This window comes from Alexandromys fortis, unplaced genomic scaffold (genome assembly GCF_014885135.2).
Source record: "Alexandromys fortis isolate MF-2015 unplaced genomic scaffold, M_Fortis_MF-2015_v1.1 scaffold_243, whole genome shotgun sequence".
In the NCBI taxonomy this organism is placed as follows: Eukaryota; Metazoa; Chordata; class Mammalia; order Rodentia; family Cricetidae; genus Alexandromys; species Alexandromys fortis.
Genome location: NW_026068121.1, coordinates 374,218 through 395,709, shown reverse-complemented (window position 1 = coordinate 395,709; position 21,492 = coordinate 374,218). Strand labels below are relative to the sequence as shown.

The window sequence follows — 21,492 nt, the reverse complement described above, 5'->3', positions numbered from 1 at the left end:
ACGGTGACCACAGGACTCACAGGGGCTGTGAACGTGGCCAAAGGGACAGTGCAGACTGGTCTAGACACCACCAAATCCGTGGTCATGGGCACCAAGGACACGGTGACCACAGGACTCACAGGGGCCATTAATGTGGCCAAAGGGGCTGCCCAGGGGGGCATAGACACTTCTAAAGCAATCCTTACAGGTACCAAGACTACAATGTTGGCTGGCCTCTCAGGCACCATGAATATGGCCACTGAGACAATGAAGACAGGCCTGGACACGAGCAAGAGCATGCTCACAGGTACAAAGGATACTGTCTGTGCTGGGATCACTGGGGCCATGAACATGGCCAAAGGTGTCTTTCAGAAGGGCCTGCACACTCCCAAGGACACATGGTCTGCCATGCGGACTCAGGCAGATAATGTGGCTATCAACGCCACCCACACAGGTGTCAACACAGTCCCACATTCACTCTCTGGCTCTCACGCCACCACCCATGGAGTGGAACATGTTACCCTGACTTCTGCAGAATCCTCGTGCTCTGAGATCAGCAGCCTTGCAGACACCTGTGGCTTGGAGCTTGTCACAGAACCCATAGCTGCCACCAAAGGCCTTGTGTCTAGTGTGGCTTCACCTGTCCATGCAGCTACCAAGTCTGAGGAGGAGTATGGTCAGCTGGCTGCGACAAGCTTTGCTACACTTCATGATGAGTTGGAAGGGCTCGGGGACATCTTCCAGCCCATGACAGCTGAGGAACAAGGTTAGTGCCTGTCTGTCACCATCGCAGGTCCCCAGCCCCAGCTCTTAGACCTCTCAGACTAAGTCTCACTGCCTTCCTTCCAGCCCAGCTGGCGGCCTCAGAGTCAGGGCCCCGGGTGTTCTCTGCTGACCAGGGAAGCTACTTTGTCCGCCTAGGTGACCTGGCCCCCAGCTTCCGCCAGCGGGCTTTTGAACATGCCCTGAGCCATATACAGCACAAGCAGTTCCAAGCCAGAGCTACACTGGCCCAACTCCAGGAGGCCTTCCAGGTGGTAAGAGCATCTCCGTTTCCCACCCTGTGTACCTCCAACTGTTCACGGGTCAAGCCACCTGCATACAGAGGGAGCTGCAGCATGCACTAGCTTTATCTAGTAAGCTGGGTGTGTGGCTGTGAACCTAAGACAGCGAGAGGGTAGTGAGGGTGACAGGGCCCCAGCAAGGGTTCTTCACCCCTAGTCCTGTCTCCAGGCTTCTGCTGGGCATTATGGACACACAGGGCTGGTATTCTGGGGGCTGGGTGGCATTCCTGTCATCTTCCCCACCCCCCCCCCCCCCCCCCCCCCCCCCCCCCCCCCCACCACCCCCCCCCCCCTCCCCCCCAAAAGCAAACCGGGTTCCCTGCCCCGTGACCCCCCCCCCCCCCCCCCCCCCCCCCCCCCGTCTCCTAAGTGGACACTAGAAACATGGGAGGGACAGATCAGGCATGGTGAGGTATACACGGGAGGTAGATCCCGGGGGACAGAGGGAACCTGTGTGGGCGTGCAAAGGAACAGTGGGGTAGGAGATGAGTGGACATAGAGGGACCAGCACCTGGCCTTCCAGATGCCCTCAGGTGGAATTTGTGTTTTGGCTGCACCATGTATGAAGAGGTTTAGACTCAAGATCTAGGGATAGCACTGAGTGTTCCTACCTCCACTAGAGCCACCACCTCTCCTGTGGCTCTCTTTCCAGACAGACATGACCATGGAGGCTCCAGGTGGGCAGCTGTGCGGGAACCAGAGCTTGGGCTCCAAGGCGGAGGCTGCTGGTACCCATGAGGTGTGTGTGGCATGGGCCCCTCCCCAGCACCCAGCACATGTCCCACCCCTGCTTACCTTGTTCTTCCTCTGCAGGTGTGTGCTTCCAGGGCTCAGGACAGGCTATGTACACTAGCCTGCCAGCTCCATGCAGCTTACAGCGGCCTGGCAGCCAGTCTGCAGGGCCTGCCAGAGGTGCAGCAGCAGGCAGGGCTGGCACGGCACAGCCTCTGCAAACTGTATGGTCTTGTGTCCTCTGAGAGCAGCGGCGAGCTGCAGGCAGAGCAGCTGGCCCAGAGCAGTGCTGGTGTGGTACAGGCATGGCAGGGTCTAGAGGTGCTGCTGGACAGGCTGCAGCAGAGCCCCCCACTCAGCTGGCTGGTAGGACCATTTGCTTTGATGCCTGGTGACCAGCTATAGATACCTGAGGGCTTCACAACCCCAAAGTTCTGGATTAAGGGAGAGCAGAGGGTCCTTGGAAAGTCAATTTGAAACCAGTCATGGCTCTTGCTATTTCCAGTAACTGATAGCTCCTCTTCCAAACTAGCCACCAAGTCTGTTCAGAGAGCAGCACACAGGTCCCGATGATAGAGCAAAGCGGAAGCCCTTCGGCTATCCTCACTGACAAGCCTTCCAGCCTCTGGGCTCTGACCCTACCTTCAGGGGCCCATAGCTCTCTGCTATGAGTGGTGCCACTCAACCCCAGGTCCCACCTTGAGCAGTGTATCCAGAGGTCTTAGTTAACATATTAGGCAACTTGTTCCCCAGCACTAGAATGTACTAGAATGCACAGCCACCCTAAGGCAAGCTCCCACAGCCCCTTCTGATACATAGTGGGGTATAGAGCCACTCAAAGCCACACTTATATCCCAGCATGCTGCGGGCCTGAGTCTGACCGGCTCTATTGGGAAAGGAGGGTCACACATGTATCACCGCACAGAGACAGGGACCACTTGACAGGGCTGTCACTGCTGAAACTGTGGTCTGCATGAGGATATGCCTGCCTAGGGTTGAAGTACTGACTGGAGACACAGGCAGGTGATGGCCCTTCTCCCTCGTCCTATGCATCCAAGACAAAAACACAGAAGATGATGGGGTACAAGGCAATCCCCCTATGGACCGGCCATCCAAGGCCACAGTCCAGCTCTACCTGAACCCCAGCAGTGCTAGCAACTCCCAATCTTCCTGTTCCCTTTTTTGTGCACTCTTAGAAAGTAACAATGTCCTTGAGTTCTAAGGTTGGGCTGTGGCCTAGGAGAGGACATGGCGGAGAGGCCGTGACAGAGAAGACAGGAGCCTTCCTGAGCCTTTCCCTTTTTCTCTCAGCATCAGGATGCAACACTAGACTGGGCCCAGGGCCTGCAGCTATGCCTCTAGATGAGTCTCCCTACATCATGCTCCATGGTGGCCATGGAGGCAGGTGGATACACCGAGAGGCATGTACCCTACCTGAGCCCACAGGGAACATAAGCAAAGCAGAAAAACCACATAGCGAGAGCACGCTGGGATGGTGTGGACTCCAATACTCCAGCCCAAATGCTGAGCTGCCCCAGAGGCACTATGCTGGGGTCCCTGCATAGCTGGGGAATGGAATGGTGGTTGAGTCAGGGCACAGTCTTCTGTTGGCCTGTCCTTAGTGTCTGTTACTCTCATGATGGTGGAACAGGCTACTCAATGTAGGAAGAGCTCTGCTGCCCTCTAAGTGTGAACCCTGCCCTGTACCAGGCCTGGCTCCCCATGCTGCTCACGGTGGCTGGTACCTCAGCCCTGTGTCAGGCATAGTGCTCTGGCCTTAGCCCAGCTACATTTTATATCAGGACACCAAGCCAATAAAAACTGTTTCTTTTTCATTACAAAACCCTTTATAACCATTTCATGTCAGTCGAAATCACAGAACTAGGCAGAAAGGCCCAGGCCACAAATACAAACAGCGCAGCACTTCCCTGGGAGGCTGGGGACGGACATGACACCATGGCCACAGCAGCTGGAGCTCAGCTGTCATCATCATCATCGGCAGACTCGGAGGCCAGCTGCACCCTCTCATGCTCCTGATGCTCACTCCCAGGCCTGACGGGGTCAGAGCTCTCCCGTGGGCTGCTGGGGGCACAGTAAAGGTTGATCAGGATGCAGTTACCTGGTGTTACCACAGAGCCACTGGATGAGTGGGCAGCCAAAGAAGGGTACTGCCCTTGCTGTTGGCACAAGTGCCTGGTGTGGCCAACTGTAGCTCAGTCCAGTGGCTGGAAGCCTGGGGTGGCGTGATGTGGACCACAATCAGTGTGTTGGCCAGCCCAGCATATGGCAGGGGTGGGGAGAGGGAATGTGCCTTATGCCCCAGGGACACTCACTCATGCAGCTCTTCTGAGGAGCCACCCCGAGGGCCATCCTCTGAGTCCTGCCCGTCTTCCTGTGCTCTGTCTTCTGTGCTTTCCCCTTTCTGGGATGTGGCCTCCCCGTTCACAGGCACTGAGAGATCTAGGGTAACAGGGTCGTCATGAGCACACTGCTTGCCTCTCACGAGGACCCTCCTTGCCCAGTTGCAGTCAGGGTTACAAGCAGTGCAGGTACATGTAGTAGGTGTGTGGCCTAAAGAGCACTGCCAACATCCAACTGTTGGCACCCAGTAGAGCTGGCAAACCTTATGCCAACTATCGCAGAATATGGTTGGGTCTAGTAAGCTTACTGGGGGACGAACATGGCACAGTTCCTGCCTATCCCTCTGGCCAGGTGCAGGCAGCCCTCACCAGCATTGGGCTCATCCTCCACCAGCTCTCTGGGAGCCTGCTCCCCAGGCTGCTCCTCCACCTTCTCGCCGTCAGCCCGTTCCTTCTCGGCTCCAGCCTTGTTCACCTTCTGGAGAGCCTCAACCTTTGGCCCCAGGACCCGAGACTTGAGCCGGGTGTAGACCTCTGCTGCCTTCGCCATCACATCCTTGTTGGCTTTGTACCGGCGAATCTGGCCACCAGGAGGTCAATCTTAGCTGGGCTGCTGGCTGTGCCCCTAAGTCCTCCCACTGGACACTAATACAACCTTCCAGGTACTCTGTTCTGGTGCCCCATGCCATACCTTCTTCAGTGTGGCTACTACATCTGTGTTCTTCTGAAGGATCTGAGAGGTCACCTGCAGGGTCCCCAGCTCTTCCAGTGCACTCAGGCACCTCCTCACATCCTGCAGAGCAGGAAGAGTGGGGAGGCATCTCTGGCTGTCTCCTAGGGTGCTGCCTGCTGTCCCCAGGGGAGATTGCAGGGTATGGGAGTGGGGGTGGGGTCTCCTGGGCCACTATGAACCACTCCCCCATCTGGGGGACCCTGCCTCAGTTTCCCAAGACTTTCAAGAAGCCTGAAAGGAGGTGGCTAAGGAAAGCACCCATCTCAGGACAGCGTGGGGCTGTGACTCTGTGGCTGCGCAGCAGGCATCTTACTGGGTTGTCGACCTTCAGTGCAAATTTGATCTCGCTGTGCAGCTTCTGCAGTCTCTCCTCTACGGAAGGTTCTGGGCAGGAGAGATGCTGGCTTGCACAGGGTGCCATGGCCCTGGCTACAAGGTGACCCAGCACCTCCCACCACCACAGGCCCACACTAGAGCCATGGAATCCTGCACCACGTTAGTGCTCACCTTTCTTCTTCTCCCCCTTCCTGTCCAGTGAGAGGCCCTCTGAGCGCTTCCGCGTCCGCTCCACCTTCACAGGCCTATGGAGAGGCTCCCGTCAGATAGGCCACCTCGGGAGGCCCAAGGTGAGGACAGACAGCGAGGCCAGGGGCCTGGGACCCTTCTCTGCTTCTGTGAACCAGGCTAACCATGAGAAGCCCAGTGAGCATATCACATCTTGTGCTGTGTGGCCACCAAGCCACACTGCTGATCCCCATGGGTAGTTCTGATCAGCAATAGTTGGGACACTTAGAAAGCAGAGAGGCGCTACACCTCTCAGAGTTAAAGCCACTGTGGTGGGCATGGTGTCCCCTGGGTGCTGTGGACACTGGCTGGATGGCTCTTTACGTTCTGGGCCCTGAAGGCTGCTGGCCTCTACCCTCTATAGGTCCTTGTCAGGCCACACATGGCCCCAGGGGAGACGTGTACCCAAGAGCTGGGACCCTCGGATGAATGCGGCTTCAAGGTTGAACTCAACAGCCAGGCTGAGGGGAGAGGGACTAAGTCCAGGGCTCAAGACAGGTGCTAACCTGGCTCGTGGCTTCTCATCTGGCCGCCCTCTCTTCTCCTTCTGCCCAGACTTCCTTGCAGATTCTGAGCTTGGCAGTTGGGACTTCTTGGCCAACTTCTTCCCCTACAGCAACCAGAAAACAGGGTTGCTGCTTCAGAAGCAGCCTGTCCCACCCCCACCCAGCACATGTGGGTCTTATATAGATGTATGGAATCCAATGTTCCATTTGACAGGCAAGCCTTATACTCAAATGGCTATCTCTATCTTCCATGGGTAGGGCCCTGGGCTCTGTGTTACTGACATATCTACAAGACCCTGGATGAGCCCCAATACACAATAGGGGCTCAATAAAGGAGTGGAGTTCAGGGCCGGTGCCTGGGGCCTCATGTCAAGAGGGGGTACCACATACCTCTTTCCCAATCTCCCCCTCGGGTTCTGAGTCAGAGGAGGATGGTGTGGCCCGGCCCCGGGCCTTGCGGCTGCGTTTCTTCATAGGCTCATCATCCTCCAGCTCTTCCCCACTGCTGCCCCCATGCTCTGCCCGCTCCTTGCGACGCTCCTTTTCCTCCCTTTCCTGTTCGCGAAGTCGCCGGAGTTCCTCCTCCTGCTCCCGTCGCCTCCTTGCCTCCAGTTCGCGCCTCCGTTCCTCATCTCGCCGCTTCCACTCGCTGATGCGGTCCACCTCACCACTGTCACTGTCACTAGAATGGAAAGTCCATCAGCAAGAACCCCAGCATACCCTGTAGCCCCCACATCGCCAGCAGATACCCACCTGTCACTGCTGGACGTGGAAGGTGGCCGTTCTGGCTTTGGTCTCCGTCCTCGAGGCTTGGGGGGTGGCTTCTCGGCTGTGAAAAATGAGGGGTGACTTTCTCTCCATGGCCTCACAGGGCTGCATCGAGGCTGGCTCAGGCCTTACCTGGCTTTCTGCCTCGAGAGGGTTTTTTGACAGATACATCTGAGTCGGAGGAGGAAGATGAAGAGGACGAGGAGGAGGATGGGGATGGCCGTGCTGCAGCCACAGGCTCCTCCTTGGTCCCATCTGAGTCGGCTTTGGAGTCTGAATCTGAGGCTGAAGGCACCTTCTGGGGACAGGCAGAGCCAGAGGGGAATCGCATAGGGTGAGAGTAAGGGGGCAGAGGCAGCTCCAGTCCTCAAGGGACACAGTTCTGTGCCTCACCCACAGAAGGAACATGGGTCCTGGACACCCTGGATAGCTCCTGGGAACAGGATCAGGGCCAAGCCCAGGGGCTTTCAACTGCAGGTGTGCACCGAAAACCTGCATAGGCCAGCCCTGCCTCCTACTGTCCAGCTGTCCTTCCACAGCATGCATGCCACAGTACAACATGTAACGTCCACATCACACACATGGCCACAGACACATGAACACACCTGTACATGCACGAGCAACCTTGTGAACCTAAGTCCTCACACGCCCACATGCACATAGCACATGTGACCTTTGATGCCACAACATTCTGGCATACAGGACCTGATTTTTCAATCCTGGTAGTAGGATCCCCTGAGAGGGGCAACAATGACCTGCAAGCCCCAGGGGCATCACTGCATACCTGGGTCCCAGGTGCCACTGCCATAGATGGCCCCTCAGGCTGCTAGTGACTTCTCAGGACCTAGGCACAGCACCCTTACCTTCTTCTTGCGTCCTCCTGGAGGACCCCGCCGTGGTGCCCGGGCCACTGTCTTCTTCTCTGGGGTAAAGTCCTGGGTGAAGAGACAGAAACGTCAGGGGTACTGGTTGGCATGCCAGGCTGTCCTAGGGGCTATTGTCCACTCACCTGGTCGCTGGTCTTCTCTGACTCAGATGGGCTCTCAGAATCCTCTTCCGATGGGGACACGCTGGCCTGATCCAGGTCACTGGAGGCTTTCCGAGCTCGTTTAGAGACTGACATCTGGAAGGCAGGGCCAGGCTGGGTCAACAGCTGGACAGTCCTGGTTCCAGATGGGACCCTCCTATGTGCCTTGGTGCTCCTGAATTCTGGGATGGTGATGCGAGCCACATACAGAGACACACTTATTGCAGTATTGCAGGTCCCACTTCTAGGAGCTTCTTATCCCTTCAGTTATCAGAACCAGAGAGAGGAGTGTGTGTGTTGTGTGTGTGTGTGTAACGGTGGGTTCCAGGGGCTTGGTGAGGAGTGTCTGATGAGGTTGGATAGACACAAGTTCTGTATCAAAAGGAAAATCACATGCACACACACACGGTGGTGGAGAGGCAGACTCTCGGTAAGAACTGTGGGGGAGGTAGTGCAGCTCACTGTGGCAGAGAGAAGTACGCCAACACACACAAACAGTATGTAAAGAACAGGGGTGGCAGTTCAGCAGCGACAACACCTACTGTGCAAGCCCAAGGACCTCAGTCCATCCCTTGCACCCACACAGAAATGCCCCATTTCTGGCTGGAGCAGGAGCTCCATGGTTAGAGCACCAGCTGCTCTCACAGAGGCCCCAAGCTTGGTGACCAGCACCCACATGGAGGCTCACAACCATCTGTAATCCAGTCCTAGGGGATTAGATACCGCTGGACTCCACAGGCACCTACATGCATGTGCACCCTCTGCCAAGGCACAAATCACAAACATGATGAAAAATAGACTTTAAAAAAGAGGCTGTGGCTTGAGCGATGGCTCAGCACTTAAGATCACTAGTTGCTCTCCAGAGGACCCAGGCTTGGTTCTCAGAATGCACAAGGCTGCTCACAGCCATCAGTAACCACAAAGCTAGGAGTGGTAATGCCCACCTCTAATTCAGCACTCAGGGCAGGCAGGGGAATCTCTGAGTTAAAGGTCAGCCTAGTCTACATAGTGAATTTCAGGGAAGCCAAAGCTACATAGTGAGACCCTGTCTCGAAGAAGCAAAACATTTATAACTCTGTCCCAGGATATCCAACAGTATCTCTAGTTTTAGGCATCAAACACAAATGAGGTATGCAGACAGACATGCAGGTAAAAGATCCATATGCAGAAAATAAGAAAAACAAAAAAGCAAACCCACATCTGTAATCCAGACCTGGGGAGACAGAGACAAGGTCCCCAGGCTCACTGGCTGCCTAGTGGAAATGATGAGCAGTGCAGGGAGAGACTGTCTCAAAATACAAGACTGAGAGAAACTGAGGAAGGTACCTGATGCCAACCGCTGGGCTCTCTCTAGACACAGGGACAGAAATGTGTACATATCACACACACAGAGATCCAGAACATTACTGAGAGCCATATCCTGCCTCCCTGGGGATTAATTTCAAGGTATCTGAAATCTGAATTTCATCTCAGTTCTTGTCAAAAATGAGTACTGAGGCAGAAGGATTACAAGTTTCAGGCCCAACTGGGCTATTATACAGGGAGACCTTACCACAAAACAAAACAAAAACAAACGCTACGGTGAGGGGCAGGAGAAGATGAAGGGTCACAAGAGGTCAGGCCCCAAGTGGCCACCCACTACCTTCAGGATTGGTGTCTTCCGCTTCAGGCCACTGTGGTCACTGCTCTTCTCAGAGCCAGAGTCGCTCTCCATCCTGTCACTGGTGGCTGTGGTGGTCACAGCTGTCACGGTCATGACTCCCCGGGCCTCTTCATCCTTGTCGCCGTCGCTGCCACCACCCAGATCAGCTTCGGGGGCTTCACTGTCAGAGGAGCTCATGGGCTGTGATTGGGGTGACAGACATTCATCAAGGGGCCAGGTAGACTTCCTAGCCCCCTGGTAACTAGGTAGACAGCATCTAATGTAGGGAATCCAGGTTCAGGGTATGGCCACCTCACTCATGAGTTGGGGAACTGAGGCAGGAGAGCCAAGATGGAGACATCTATGGTGGACATGACAATCAGGTGGTAGGATGCAGTGTAAGTGCTTTAGCTCTGTGCCTCAGTTTCCATCTGAGAAAGGGAGATCACAGCTTTGACCCCATAAGGCTGTTGAAGGTAACACAGAGCCATCACATAAAGTCAGGGTAGTGCGTAAACCACAGCAAGAGATCATACAAATTGTAGGTTTTTGTGTGTGTGTGTGTGTGTGTGTGTGTGTGCCGCTGGGGACACAACACAGGTCTTCATGCATGCTAGGCACTATCCCATTGAGCTACAACCCTGGCACTTTTTACTTTCCATGTTTGACAGGGGACTAAGAAGCCCAGGCTGTGTCCTGGGACATACTCTGTTCATCCTGGGCTGGCCCTGACGTTACGCTGGGATGAGAGACCTGCCCAAACAGGCTTGGTTTGGCTCTCTTTCAAGCTACCCTAGTACCGTGAGAAGAAAGCCAGCCTCGGGGGCACTACTGAACTTGTCACCCTCACAATGCCTGCTCAGGCAGCAGCCACAGGCCAACTACACCACAGGCTCTGTATAGAACAATGATTGCAGCTTGGTCTCCTGTCCCACCAAGGAGCCGAGGACCTAGGGACAAGCAGACCACACAAGGCTCCTAAACAGTGACTAGGAAGACAGAAACATTGTGTAGCTGTGAGTACCAAGAAGTGAAGGATTTGCACTGGGCGCTCAGTGATATCAAGAGATAGAGCAGGATGGGCAAGATGCAGTTCACAGTGGCATGATGGAGTGAGGGTCCTCTTAGCAAAAGGAAGAGGCTGTGATGTCAGGGTACAGACAGAAGGCACCGATGGCAAAGAGATTGAGGATGAGGCTGTGGTCAGCTCGTGCATGGATTTACTGAGGTTCTGAAACCATTGGTCAGGAGGCACAAGAAGTCTCAGGGTACAGGGAGAATGTGTGAGCCCCAGTTGTGTTTAGCCCACACTCATTCATCCAATATACACTTGGGGCACTTACTATGTGCCAGAAGTCAGACTTGGTCTGGACCTCAGGGAGTTCAATCTAAGAGGAGACAACAGGTAAAAGTAGTAACAGTACTGGACCTCCCCTGGCATAGCCACTTGAGCCCATCACTGTCATTTTGTATAACTGCTGCCTAAGGGTAGGGGTGGGGGCAGTTGTTCATTTTTCTAGAACCATGTCTAGAAAAAACTCAAATTTGCATCAAGTAAGGAATGAGAAAGATGTGGTACAGCCAGAGATAGTGAGTATGGCCAGCAAGCCACTGGTGTACATCGCAGGCCTAAAATCCCAATTACATTGTAGTTCCAGGTCAGCCTGGGCTACCCAGGATGACTGTGTTGCAGTGTGGGTCTCTGTCTACAGTGGGTGAATCTGGGTGGAAAAACAAAGTGCCAAGGGCAGGGTAAGTGCCACAGCGCTGCAGAGTGGAGGGTACTGCAGTCACATGGTGGTGAAAGCCTGTTAAAGAGGAAGTTTACTTGATGCTTTAGGGGTGGCTAAATGGTGTGCCCTTGCTACCCTCGGGCGAGATTGCAGACCTGGACCTCATGGACAACCCTGACCATCCTTTTTTTTTTTTTTTTTTTTTTTTTTTTTTGAGACAGGGTTTCACTATGTAGCCTGGCTGTCTTGGAATTCACTATCTATACCAGGCTGGCCTTGAACTCTGAGAGATCCACCTGCCTTTGCTTCCAGAGTGCTTATACATCCAAGAATCTAGGGTTTAGGGTTAGGGAGAAACTCAGCTGGTAAAGGCACTTGCTATGACCTGGGTTTGAGCCTCAGGATGCATATGGTGGAAGGAGAGAACCTATTCCAAAAGTTGTCTGTCACCTGACCTTCATAAGTGTTGTAGCACTGCAGTGGGCCTGAGGAACAGGGGATGGCAGATGGAGTCTTGCAGAGGCTGAGAGAAAACGCTATGGAGAAGACTCCAGGAGCCATGATGGGCACACACAGATGAGAGCAGAAATGAGCTGCAGCTGGAGACAGGTGACCAGAATGGGAGATAAAGTAGTTCAGGTCTCCCAGGTGCTTTAGCATGAGCTCAGATGTGGAAACTCACACCATAGCATGGAAACACAGGTCAGACTCATCACTTAGTACGTGGGAGGCAAAGAAAGGCAGATCAACAGCCTAAAGTCACCTTCAGCCACAAAAGGAGTTAAAGCAAAGGAAGGAGGGAGAGGCGGTGAGGGTGGGGGGTTGCAATGGCTCTCCAGCCGTCTTCCCCAGCTGAGAGCAGAGGTTGAGTTCTCAGCACAGACCTAGCCCAGGCTAATGAGCCCAGCAAAGGAAAGCCAGGTGCTGGCCTGATCGAGCTGTTCCATGCAAAGAGCATTTACCTTCCCAGGGCCAAAGAGCTTCACATGTAGCCAAAGTGCTGTGACACAGCCCTGCCTGAACCATTTTGAACTGTGTGATGCTCAAGTAGGGTGAACCCTAACCCAAACACATGGAGAGGGAAAATGAGGGCCTGTGTGGATTGCGAGACACATCTTCCCCATGGAGGGCATGGGACTGACTCTATCTTCTCCCTTCCTCTCATTCCCAAAAATGACAATGCTGAGTGACTCTCATGGAAGGATAGGGCAGTATCATACCATGGAGAGCCTGTGGTTCATGGATGACAAGGAGTGTAGGGTGTCCTGATCTTGCAAGACAAGGGCATAGAGAGGCTGTGCATCAGTTGTACAACTCAAGGTGAGTATGAGACCTGCGGCCCAGGCCCACTGTGGCCTTGAAACCTGGGCAATGGATAGGTGCCATGGGTGGGGGAGAAAAGCGTTTCCTGTACAAGCGTGAGGACTGGAGTTCAAACCCCCAGAGCACACATGAAAGCTGGATGTGGTGTGCAGCTGTAATCAAGGCCTTCCTACTGTGATGAAGACAGGAGAATCCCTGGGAGCTGGCAGACAGCCTGGTCACTGCAGAAGAACCCCTACCTCAAGTAAGGCAGAGAGGACTGACACAGAGGCTGTCTTCTCACCTCACACTTGCACAATGGCTGCAGGTGTCACAAGACCCTGTCTCCAAAACAACAGGACACCAAAACATTGCACCTCAAAGCTGAGCATCACGGCACATAACTGTCTTCCTGGTACTCAAGAGACTGGCAGCAGAATCATGAGTTCCAGGCCAGCTTGGCCTACATAAGACCTTGTTTCAAAATTTCAAAAATAAAAATAGACGGTGTTCAGTGTTTGCCTGGATGAATTAAGAAGTGACCACAGCAGGGCAGTCCATGCCCTGGAGGATGGTGTGATAGCTAGTTTATTTTGCTTTGGTATTTTGAGACAGGATTTCTCTGTGTAACAGATCTAGCTGTTCTGGAACTCACTCTGTAGACCAGGCTGCCCTCAAAGTCACAGAGATCCACCTGCCTCCAGGTTCCTGATCTGTTTGGGTTTCTGTTTTGACTTCTTTCAAGAGGAGCAGTGATGTAAGTGTAAGCCAAATAAACCCTTCTGTCTCTAAGTTGCTTTTGGTCATGGTATCTCATCACAGCAAAAGAAACCCTAAGACAGTAGCTATGCCCAGTGTTCACTGAGTGCTGCCCTCACTGCCTGGGGGTCAGGTAGGACAGAGAGGCAAACAGCATGTAGGTGTGGTACAGAGACCCAGGGCTTGAGTGCCTCTGGAGTGGGGCTCTACATCAACTGCTCCCTTTTCAGCAGCCTGTGGGCACAGGTGCCGGTTGACAGGGAAGGAATATGCCTAGCATCAGGAGCCCGCACTGTGCACCCAGCCCACTGAGTTGCTAACTAGCTCGAGAGCCCTGGACAAGCCAGGTCTGGGGCTTCTACTCCTCATCCCATCATCGAGAGAGGCTGAGCAGAAGTCCTGATTGAATTCAGCCTGGGTTACATGGCAAAACAAAACAAAACAAAACAAAACAAAACAAAACAAAACAAAAATATTACAGGGCTGGTGATAGGGCTCAGTGTGTAAAGCTGCCTGCCACCAAGTCTAATGCTCTGAAGTTGATCGTCAGGACCCACATGGTAGAAAGAGAGAACCAACCACTACAAGTTGTCCTTTGACCTCAATGTGTGTGCGTGTTTACATAAATCATAGCCAAAACATAAACAAGAACGATGAAAAATAGGTGTGCCTAGAATGGGCCAAGCTTGTCTGTTGCTACGTAGGAGCTGGCTGCTTTGCTTTCTGAGGCAAGGTTGTGTGCGCTGGGCTGGAACTTACTGAGGTGGTGAGGTCAGCTGGTGGGAGCTCAAAGCCCCCACTGCTTGTCTCCCCAGTGCTGAGACCAAACAAGCCCTACACCTGCCTGGGAGTCAGGTCCTCTTGATTCACGACAACTACTTTACCAAATGAGCTGTCTCTCCAACTCAGTGGGACCCCTTTAAGGTAAATGGCTCACAGCCATGAATGACAATGAGTCCCATACCTGTAATCTTGTACTTGCAAGGTTGATGTAGGACAGGCACAAACTCAGGCCAGGGTGCTGCTTGGGCCTTTCTGATATACAAAGTCTACTCTACCAGAGAGTCATCTGCCCCACCTGAAAAACTGTGTCAGGGCCAGTCAAAGGGCTCAGTGGATAAAGGTGCTTGCTGCCAAGCCTGGCAACCCGAGTTTGATCACCAGAACCCTTACGTGGAAGGAGAACATAAACTATCACAAGTTGTTTCTGACCTTCAAAAGTGCCACGAGGCATACATGAGCATAACTAAAAACTAAAAGGAAGCCAGGCAGTGGTGGTGCAGGCCTTTAACCCCAACACTATGCAGATCTCTGTGAGTTCAAGGCCAGCTTAGTCTACAAGAGCTAGTTCCAGGACAGGCACCAAAGCTACTGAGAAACCTTGTCTCGGAAAAAAACAAAACCAACCAACCAACCAAACAAAAACAACAAAAAAATTCTAAAAGGAAAAGATGCGCTGTGGTTGAATAGTTTTGTTTAAGTCTGAGTGGCCTCAGAACCCAGCTGGACCCCTCTTGGTGCCCAAGCAAACTGTCTGGGTATCAAGCATAAAACAAAGGTCTCCCCACTTGAGGACCACAGCAGGGCTGAACGGCATTGTGGTCCTAAGTGTGCTGCTACCATCTGGCACCCTGGCCAGAAGAGGGGAGAGACCAAGATTAATGTTGAGGGTAAGATGGTGACACACGCCTGTCATTTCAGCCCTTAGGAGGTGGAGGCAGGAGAATCAGGAGTTCAAGGCCATCCTCTTTAGTGAGTTTGAAGTAAGGCTGGGCTACATGGTAAGATCTTATCTCAACAACAACCCCCCCCCCAAAAAAAAACCAACAAAAAACCCAAGATGGTTTGAAACAGAGGGCTCTATGGATAAAAGGTTTTCCTTTAGTAACCATGAGGACCTGTGTCCGCATAAGAAGCCACAGCTGTGAGGGTCTGTGGCTGAGACAGGTGTCTCCCAGCTCACCAAGCAGCCAACCCAGTCGAGACTGTCAGCCTCCAGTGTAGAAAGCCTCTGTCTCAGAGCAATATAGCAGAGAGTCACATAGAATGATTCCCCACCTTCTTGCCCTGGCTTCCATACGTGCATATATCACACAAACAACTACCCCAAAAGTTGGAGGCTGGGGAGATGGCTCAGAGGTTAAGAGCACTGGCTGTTCTTCCAAAGGTCCTGAGTTCAATTTCCAGCAACCACATGGTGGCTCACAACCATCTATAATAAGATCTGGTGCCATCTTCTGGCATGCAGGCATACATGGAGGCAGAATGTTGTATACATAATGAATAAATCTTAAAAAAAGAAAGAAAGCAATCTGGGGCTTAAGAAATGGTTATGAGCACTGGCTCTTGCAGAAGGCCTGGGTTCAGTCCCCAGCATCTGACCCAGTACTGTTGCCAGGGGATGGGCCACTTCCATTCTGTGCTTTCACTGGATTTGGATGGGCACTTGAGACCTCAACATACAGAACAATGCTAGTGAGTTCGTAGACCTGTACATTCCAAGGAAACGCTCCTCAAGCAAACACATCATCGGTGCCAAGGACCACACATGTATCCAGATGAATGTGGTCGAGACTGACAAGGTAACTGGAAGCTTTAACAGCCAGTTTAAAACCTATGCTATCTGCGGGGCTAATCACAGCGACGGCTGAGTCAGGTCTGTCTACTCTCTGACTGACTAAGCTGGTGGAATGTTCTCAAAGAACTTTGACCAGAAGAAATTGGGGAATATGTGTCAAAGAAAAGTGAGGGAAAAAGAAAAAAAAAAGAAAGGAAAAAAAAGAAACCTCTAGCACCCATAAGCTGTCTGTTCACTCCAGTGCCAGGGATCTGGCAGCCTTTTTTCGCCTCAAGGACCAGGCACACAGTGCACTTGTATACTTGTAGGCAAACACCCATACACATAAAATAAAAATAAAGACATCTTAAGAAGAGAAAAGAAAGCTTTGTATGATTTTCTGTGAAGTAAGAAGGCACTGCGGCAGGGCTATCTGGGAAAAAAAAAACAACACAAAGTAACCGGAGGTGAGGAGGCAGAACAGCTCCTCAGAGAACAGTGTTCTTTTTGAATGTCAAGTTTGAATTCCTGTCTAATTTAGGGAAAAGAGACAGATCAGTTTCCCATAAAATCATGCCGGGTGATGGTAGCACACACCTTTAATTCCAGCACTTGGGAGGCAGAGACAGGCAGATCTCTGTGAGTTTGAGGCCAGCCTGGTCTACAGAGCTAGTTCCAGGGCAGCTAGGGCTACACAGAGAAAGTCTGTTCAAAAACAAAACAAAACAAAAACAAAATCACGCTTCTGTTTGAAGGCTTGTATACACACTGTCATGCCAAAAGTATCTCAACAATGTCTGGAAGGGCCACTCCAAGAGTGGCTCAAGAACTCTTCCTTTCTTTTCTTTTTGTTTAATTCAAGGTATCACTGTGTATAGCCCAGGCTAACCCTGTACTCACCCTGTAACTCAAACGAACCTTAAGCTTTTGATTCTTCTGCCTCAGCATCTCTGAATGCTGGGATGACAGGCCTATAGGCACCTACATTCCACACTCATGTCCTCCTTGTGGGCACACCTGGGACACGGAACCACAGGGCAGCCAGGGGTTCTCAGAGTTCCAACTACTCTGCTTCGGGGGCATGTGAAAAACTGGACGGTCCTAGCACTTCATGTTCAAGTTTCGTTTCCTCGAGGACTGGCATCTGTCTGCACGGTGACCGCAAGTCATGGGTGTCCAATAAATATTAAATACGGTGATGATTCACCAGCAGGCAACGGGCTCAGTATGTGTAACTAGAGCACGCTCTAACCAGCGCCAGGAGAGATCATGACAGGATCGACTTCAAGATCCCCTGCCTAAGTACAGCCCAGGAGGGACACACAAAGAGCGACTCCACTCTCCATACACAAGAGAAAATGTCCCCAGCCCCTCGACAAAGCTGGTCAAGGCAGAAGTTCTTAGGAGACACCTGCAGTGGGAATCCCACAATTTTGACTACGCACTCCTTGAAGCCAGGACTCGGTCCAACTTAGTGTGTGATCCTGGTCTTGCCAGGTATCAACACAACCACGTCCAGTACTCCTTGGGGAGAATCCCTCCAGCATGAGCCAGTTAGAGAAGGAGGGGCACCCGAGCACCTCAAGATCTCAAGGTCCAACCACAACAGACTCTATGGGTTTCTACCAACAAATGCAAGGCTGGGATTGACCCTTATCAAGTCCTGCTTTGCACGCTATCAGCAAACCCAGGTGGTCCTTCTTCACCAACAAGGAGTTTTGGCTTGAGTGATCACTCCCTTTGGCCACCTCCCAAGTAGACAACCAGCCTCCTCAAGCTGACGCTACCCAGCTACTTCTCATGGAAACCTCCAGAGCAGGGGCTGAGGCAATGGCTCAGTCAGCAAAGCACCTACTGTACAAGCAAAAGCATTGGAATTCAGGTTCTCGGTATCCCCAGAGATGTTAGGCAGCCCAATTGTATGCCCAGGTGCATAGGACACAATCAGGGGATCCCTGGAACTTATTCAGCCAACTGAGTGAGCTAGGCACTCATGAGAAGCTGTGGCTCAATATGTAAGGTGGAGAGTGATCAGGAAGACACTGATGTCAACCTCTGGCCTCAGATATGCACACACGTGCATAGAAACAACATCAACAACCCAAAGCAGCAGTAACAGACAGCAGTGTGACAGACCCCAGGCAGCGCAACACCCTCTCCCCTCATCTTACTCTAGAATGCCCACATGGGCCCCCCCGCTCCAGTCTTCCACAGGGGCTTTCTATTGGTTTTAACTTCTAAGTTTCAATTTTAGAGAAATTGTATTTGTTTAGGAGGCCAGAGGGTAACAAGCAGGAACCAGCCCCCCTCCCCGCTTTGTGGGGATGGAACTCAGTCATCAGGTTGGCAGTGAGCAGCTGCTGAGTCCTGCTCTCCAGACAGACTGCCCGGAGATGCTGTCTCTGTGACTCTTGGCGCTACCTCTCCTCCCTGACCAGGAGCTCTCACATTCACAAACTACGGCTTACCTTACTCAATCCACAAAGGGAGTCCGGGGACAGAGGAGAGTGCTAGCCAAAGGAAGCACTCCACATCAGAGAAGTGTCTATTAGACCTGTAACACTCTGCTCTGAATTCCAGGCTCATCCCAAGATGGTGGTCTCCACCAAGCATGAGTCTGCACCCAGGGAACACTGGGTAGTATTTAGACACACCTGTGGTAATGACCTGGGAGCTCCTGAAGTAGAGGAAGCAGAGACCCAGGATGCTGATCCACACCCTGGAGAGCCGAGAACACCCACCCCAAAGAAAGACCCGATCCACAGCACCCACAGTGCTGCAGGGTATGAGAAAGCAGCCCGGAAGCTTCTGAGGAAGCCCACCTCCAGGAGCCCTCAAATACTCCACTGCCCACTGGCATCAGGCACTCACCGGTGGTGCGCTGTAGCTGGCGTGGGGGTTGTTCTGGATCTCCCAGAGTCCCTCATTAAAACCTTTCCTCTTGTTGGGCTTCCCGTACTTGTCCTTGCACTTGTCATAGGGGAATAGGTCCTTGGGTCCCAGGAAGGCCCTGGAGGAAGGAACCACAGGCCAGTTCCAGGTGAGCCAGGGCACTCTGGGAAAGAAGCCAGTCTGTGCAATAGACACTTACGTTTCGTGTGTTCCAAAGAAAAAGATGGGGTACTTGTTGGGTGGGGGCTTCACAGCACCGTCAGCGATGTCATCGATCTGTAGTGAGAGGCGGGTGGTTAGGGGGCTCCAGGTGAGGGCTAGTTACTTTAGGGAAAAGCACACTCTGGAGATATATAGCACCTTCCAAACGCAAGTCTGGAGGGCCCAAATCAAGTCCACTAAGCCTGCTCCTTAGCCCCTTAATTTGGCTTTTTTTTTTTTTTTTTTGAGACAGTCTCACTACGTAGCCCTTGCTGTCCTGGTACTATGGAGACCAAGCTGGCCTCGGACTTGTCTCTGCCTCCCAAGTAGAGGGCACTGGAATTAAAGGTGCATACCCACTGCTAGCCTCTCTTTCTACACCAAGATGAAAGCTGAGATCCCATACAGGTACTTAACCTGAGCCAGGCCCAGTATGGCCACTTGGAACCCCTACGGGGTGCGAATAGGCTCAGCTTCTTCCACACCCCCACGACCGACACGCCTGCACAAAGGTCAGGTTTGCTCTCGCCCCAGATGTGGAGCTGGCAGCTCCAGGGATGCTGAAGATGGGGGGGGGGGGGGGGGGGGCTGCAGCAGCCAGATCCAGAGCATCCCGGAAGTCCCACCCTCTTCATGCAAGCCATGGGCTCCGGCAGCTGCCAGTCACTTTCCCACAGGAGGCTAGCAGCCCCTTCCCTTCCAATCAGGTGCTTGGAAATGTTCTCTCTGTGCGGGAGAAGGCTGGGAAGGGGGAGGGCACAAGAGCTTCGCAAAGAGCTAAGCTAGAGAGGGCAGTGGCCACTGCAAAGTTTTGCCCCCTCCCCCAGTCTCCCCACACAGTGGGATTCCCAGGGCTGGGTGATGCTTTACCCACCCACCCATCTAACTAACACCTGGGGGACTGCTGGGTCCTCCCTCCCTGGCCAGCATCCTGTATCATCTCTCACTTCTCTGGTCCTACTAGTTCATTTTCTGGTCCCTGGTGGCTAGATGCAAGATACCGTATGCACAAGCATCCAGGCTGGCTAGGGTGCCTATCCCACTGGTCCCACACCTCAGAAAGTCAACAACAGCCCTCTGATTAGGGGGCCACCTACTGAGCTGGTTCCATTCAGCTTGATCTTGGGGCATCCCCATGGCAACTCCGATGTCCAGCCTTTCACCGCCATGAAGTCCCACCCCATGCAGACACAGCCAACACTGGCTTCTGCACTAAAAACTGAAGGCAACAAAACTCTGTCTTTACGCAACTGGACTTGTGCATCAGGGCCTGGAACACCAGCCGACATTTACACAACTCAAAATTCTTTCAGTCCTGCCACATGGACGCCAACTGCAGCCTTGGAGTGGTCCCTGCCCTAAGTTCTGGGGGCAACAGAAGCCGCTGGGTCCCTGTGTATGTGCCCTCCCTTGCCAGGGACAGAATTCTATCACCCGTGAACCCCAAACAACCTACACTCCAGGGCCCCAGCTTCCTCTAATAGGAAACCCTAAAGCCCCTGTCCCCAGCCTAAAGCTGTCTGTTCCCAGGTGAGCCATTCCACCAAATCCCTTGAAGGGCCTGGCTCCAGGTCCCCAGAGAAGACTTCTAACCTCTGCCCCCATTCCCCTCACCATGACCTAAATGGAGATGAAGTCCCCTCCTCTGGGGCTGCACCTTGCTCCCCAACCACCACACGGAGCCTCTTCAACTCCTGGGAGACAGGCTCTTCCCATCATTTGACCCTTCCATTCCAATCCCATGCACCCCCTGGACTTCGCTACACCTTCAGGCCCCACGAAGCCCGACTACACCCCGCAGGCTCCACGATCTTGGGATCCCTAAAAGCACTTTTACACCCTTGTATATTGGTCTCTCAGGTCTTGGACCCCAGACTAGGGAAACAGGTTCCTGAGGTCAAAGATAGCGGCCACAGCCGAAACGTTGCCTGCGGGACCGTGCGTCTCTGAGGCGCAGGTCACTCAGACCAAACACTGCCATACCCCAGCCCTGAGGGACCGCCCCGAAGACCCTCCAGAAAGCAGGCGCTGTGGCTCCTGACCAAGGCGGTCCTCAGCTCCCAGAGAGCCACAGTGCATCCGCCTCAACCCGCAGTCCCAACCCCTCCTCAGCCTCCCCTCCGCCTCCATTCCAGCCTCCCCGCGCGCGCCCGCCGCCCCTCTTCTCGGGGCGGCCAACTCCGTCGGGCCCGTCCACGCGCGGCCTCACCCGGGCCGGCCAGTGCGGGTAGCCCTTCATCTTGGCGAACACCAAGTCCCCGGGCTTGAAGGCGTGCGGCATGCTGACTGCGGAGGCCCAGGCCGCGGGAAGCAGCAACGGCACGGCGGCTGGAAGACGAAACCGGAGGCGGGAGTCGGACGCCTGAGGGGCGGAGGCGTCCGCACGGGTCGCCGGCCGGCGCTTACTTATTGGGTTCAGTGTGGCCGGAAGTCCCACCCTTCCTCCGCCACGGGCCGCCGATGCTGTCCCTCATTCCCACAGAGAAGCGCGGGGACCAATAAAGGGAGGGGTTGGAACAGAGTTAGCTAACGGGATTGGATAACGGAGCAGGAGCTAAGGGCGTGGCCTAAGGACCAGTGGGCGGGGTGGAGGCTGTCGGACCAGAGGCCTAAGGGGCTACAGGGCGGAGCCTAGCGAGGAATGATGAGGCGGGGCTTAGGGTGGGACGCGTT

The 21,492-nt window shown here is 53.5% G+C and overlaps 2 protein-coding genes across 7 annotated transcripts in view; one reads left to right on the top strand and one right to left on the bottom strand.

Annotated features, from left to right (window-relative positions):
• The window catches only part of Plin4 (perilipin 4), a 9,681-nt gene extending 6,841 nt beyond the window's left edge, over nt 1-2,840 (top strand). Inside the window, exons 7-10 of the mRNA XM_050125265.1 lie at nt 23-745; nt 829-1,016; nt 1,696-1,782; nt 1,857-2,840. Coding sequence (XP_049981222.1) covers nt 23-745; nt 829-1,016; nt 1,696-1,782; nt 1,857-2,180 — 1,322 coding nt within the window. The 3' untranslated portion in view covers nt 2,181-2,840. The remainder of the gene's footprint in view (nt 1-22; nt 746-828; nt 1,017-1,695; nt 1,783-1,856) is intronic.
• A 327-nt stretch (nt 2,841-3,167) lies between these two features.
• On the bottom strand, nt 3,168-21,213 carry Hdgfl2 (HDGF like 2). 6 transcript variants are annotated; one of them, XM_050125179.1, is made up of 16 exons: nt 21,029-21,213; nt 18,818-18,894; nt 18,598-18,736; nt 9,373-9,576; nt 7,716-7,829; nt 7,570-7,641; nt 6,839-7,004; nt 6,692-6,767; nt 6,329-6,620; nt 5,939-6,042; nt 5,376-5,449; nt 5,182-5,252; nt 4,827-4,928; nt 4,505-4,715; nt 4,109-4,235; nt 3,168-3,857 (listed from the first exon to the last, which is right to left on the bottom strand). In XM_050125179.1, exons 1-16 carry the CDS (start codon nt 21,098-21,100, stop codon nt 3,752-3,754), a joined length of 2,007 nt encoding a protein of 668 aa, XP_049981136.1. In that variant the 5' UTR covers nt 21,101-21,213; the 3' UTR covers nt 3,168-3,751. The 6 variants fall into 6 exon arrangements, with proteins under 6 accessions (XP_049981136.1, XP_049981138.1, XP_049981140.1 ...); XM_050125181.1 differs by having other exon boundaries at nt 3,168-3,854; XM_050125183.1 differs by having other exon boundaries at nt 6,839-7,032; nt 7,571-7,641; nt 9,376-9,576.
• Nucleotides 21,214-21,492: the final 279 nt, after the last annotated feature.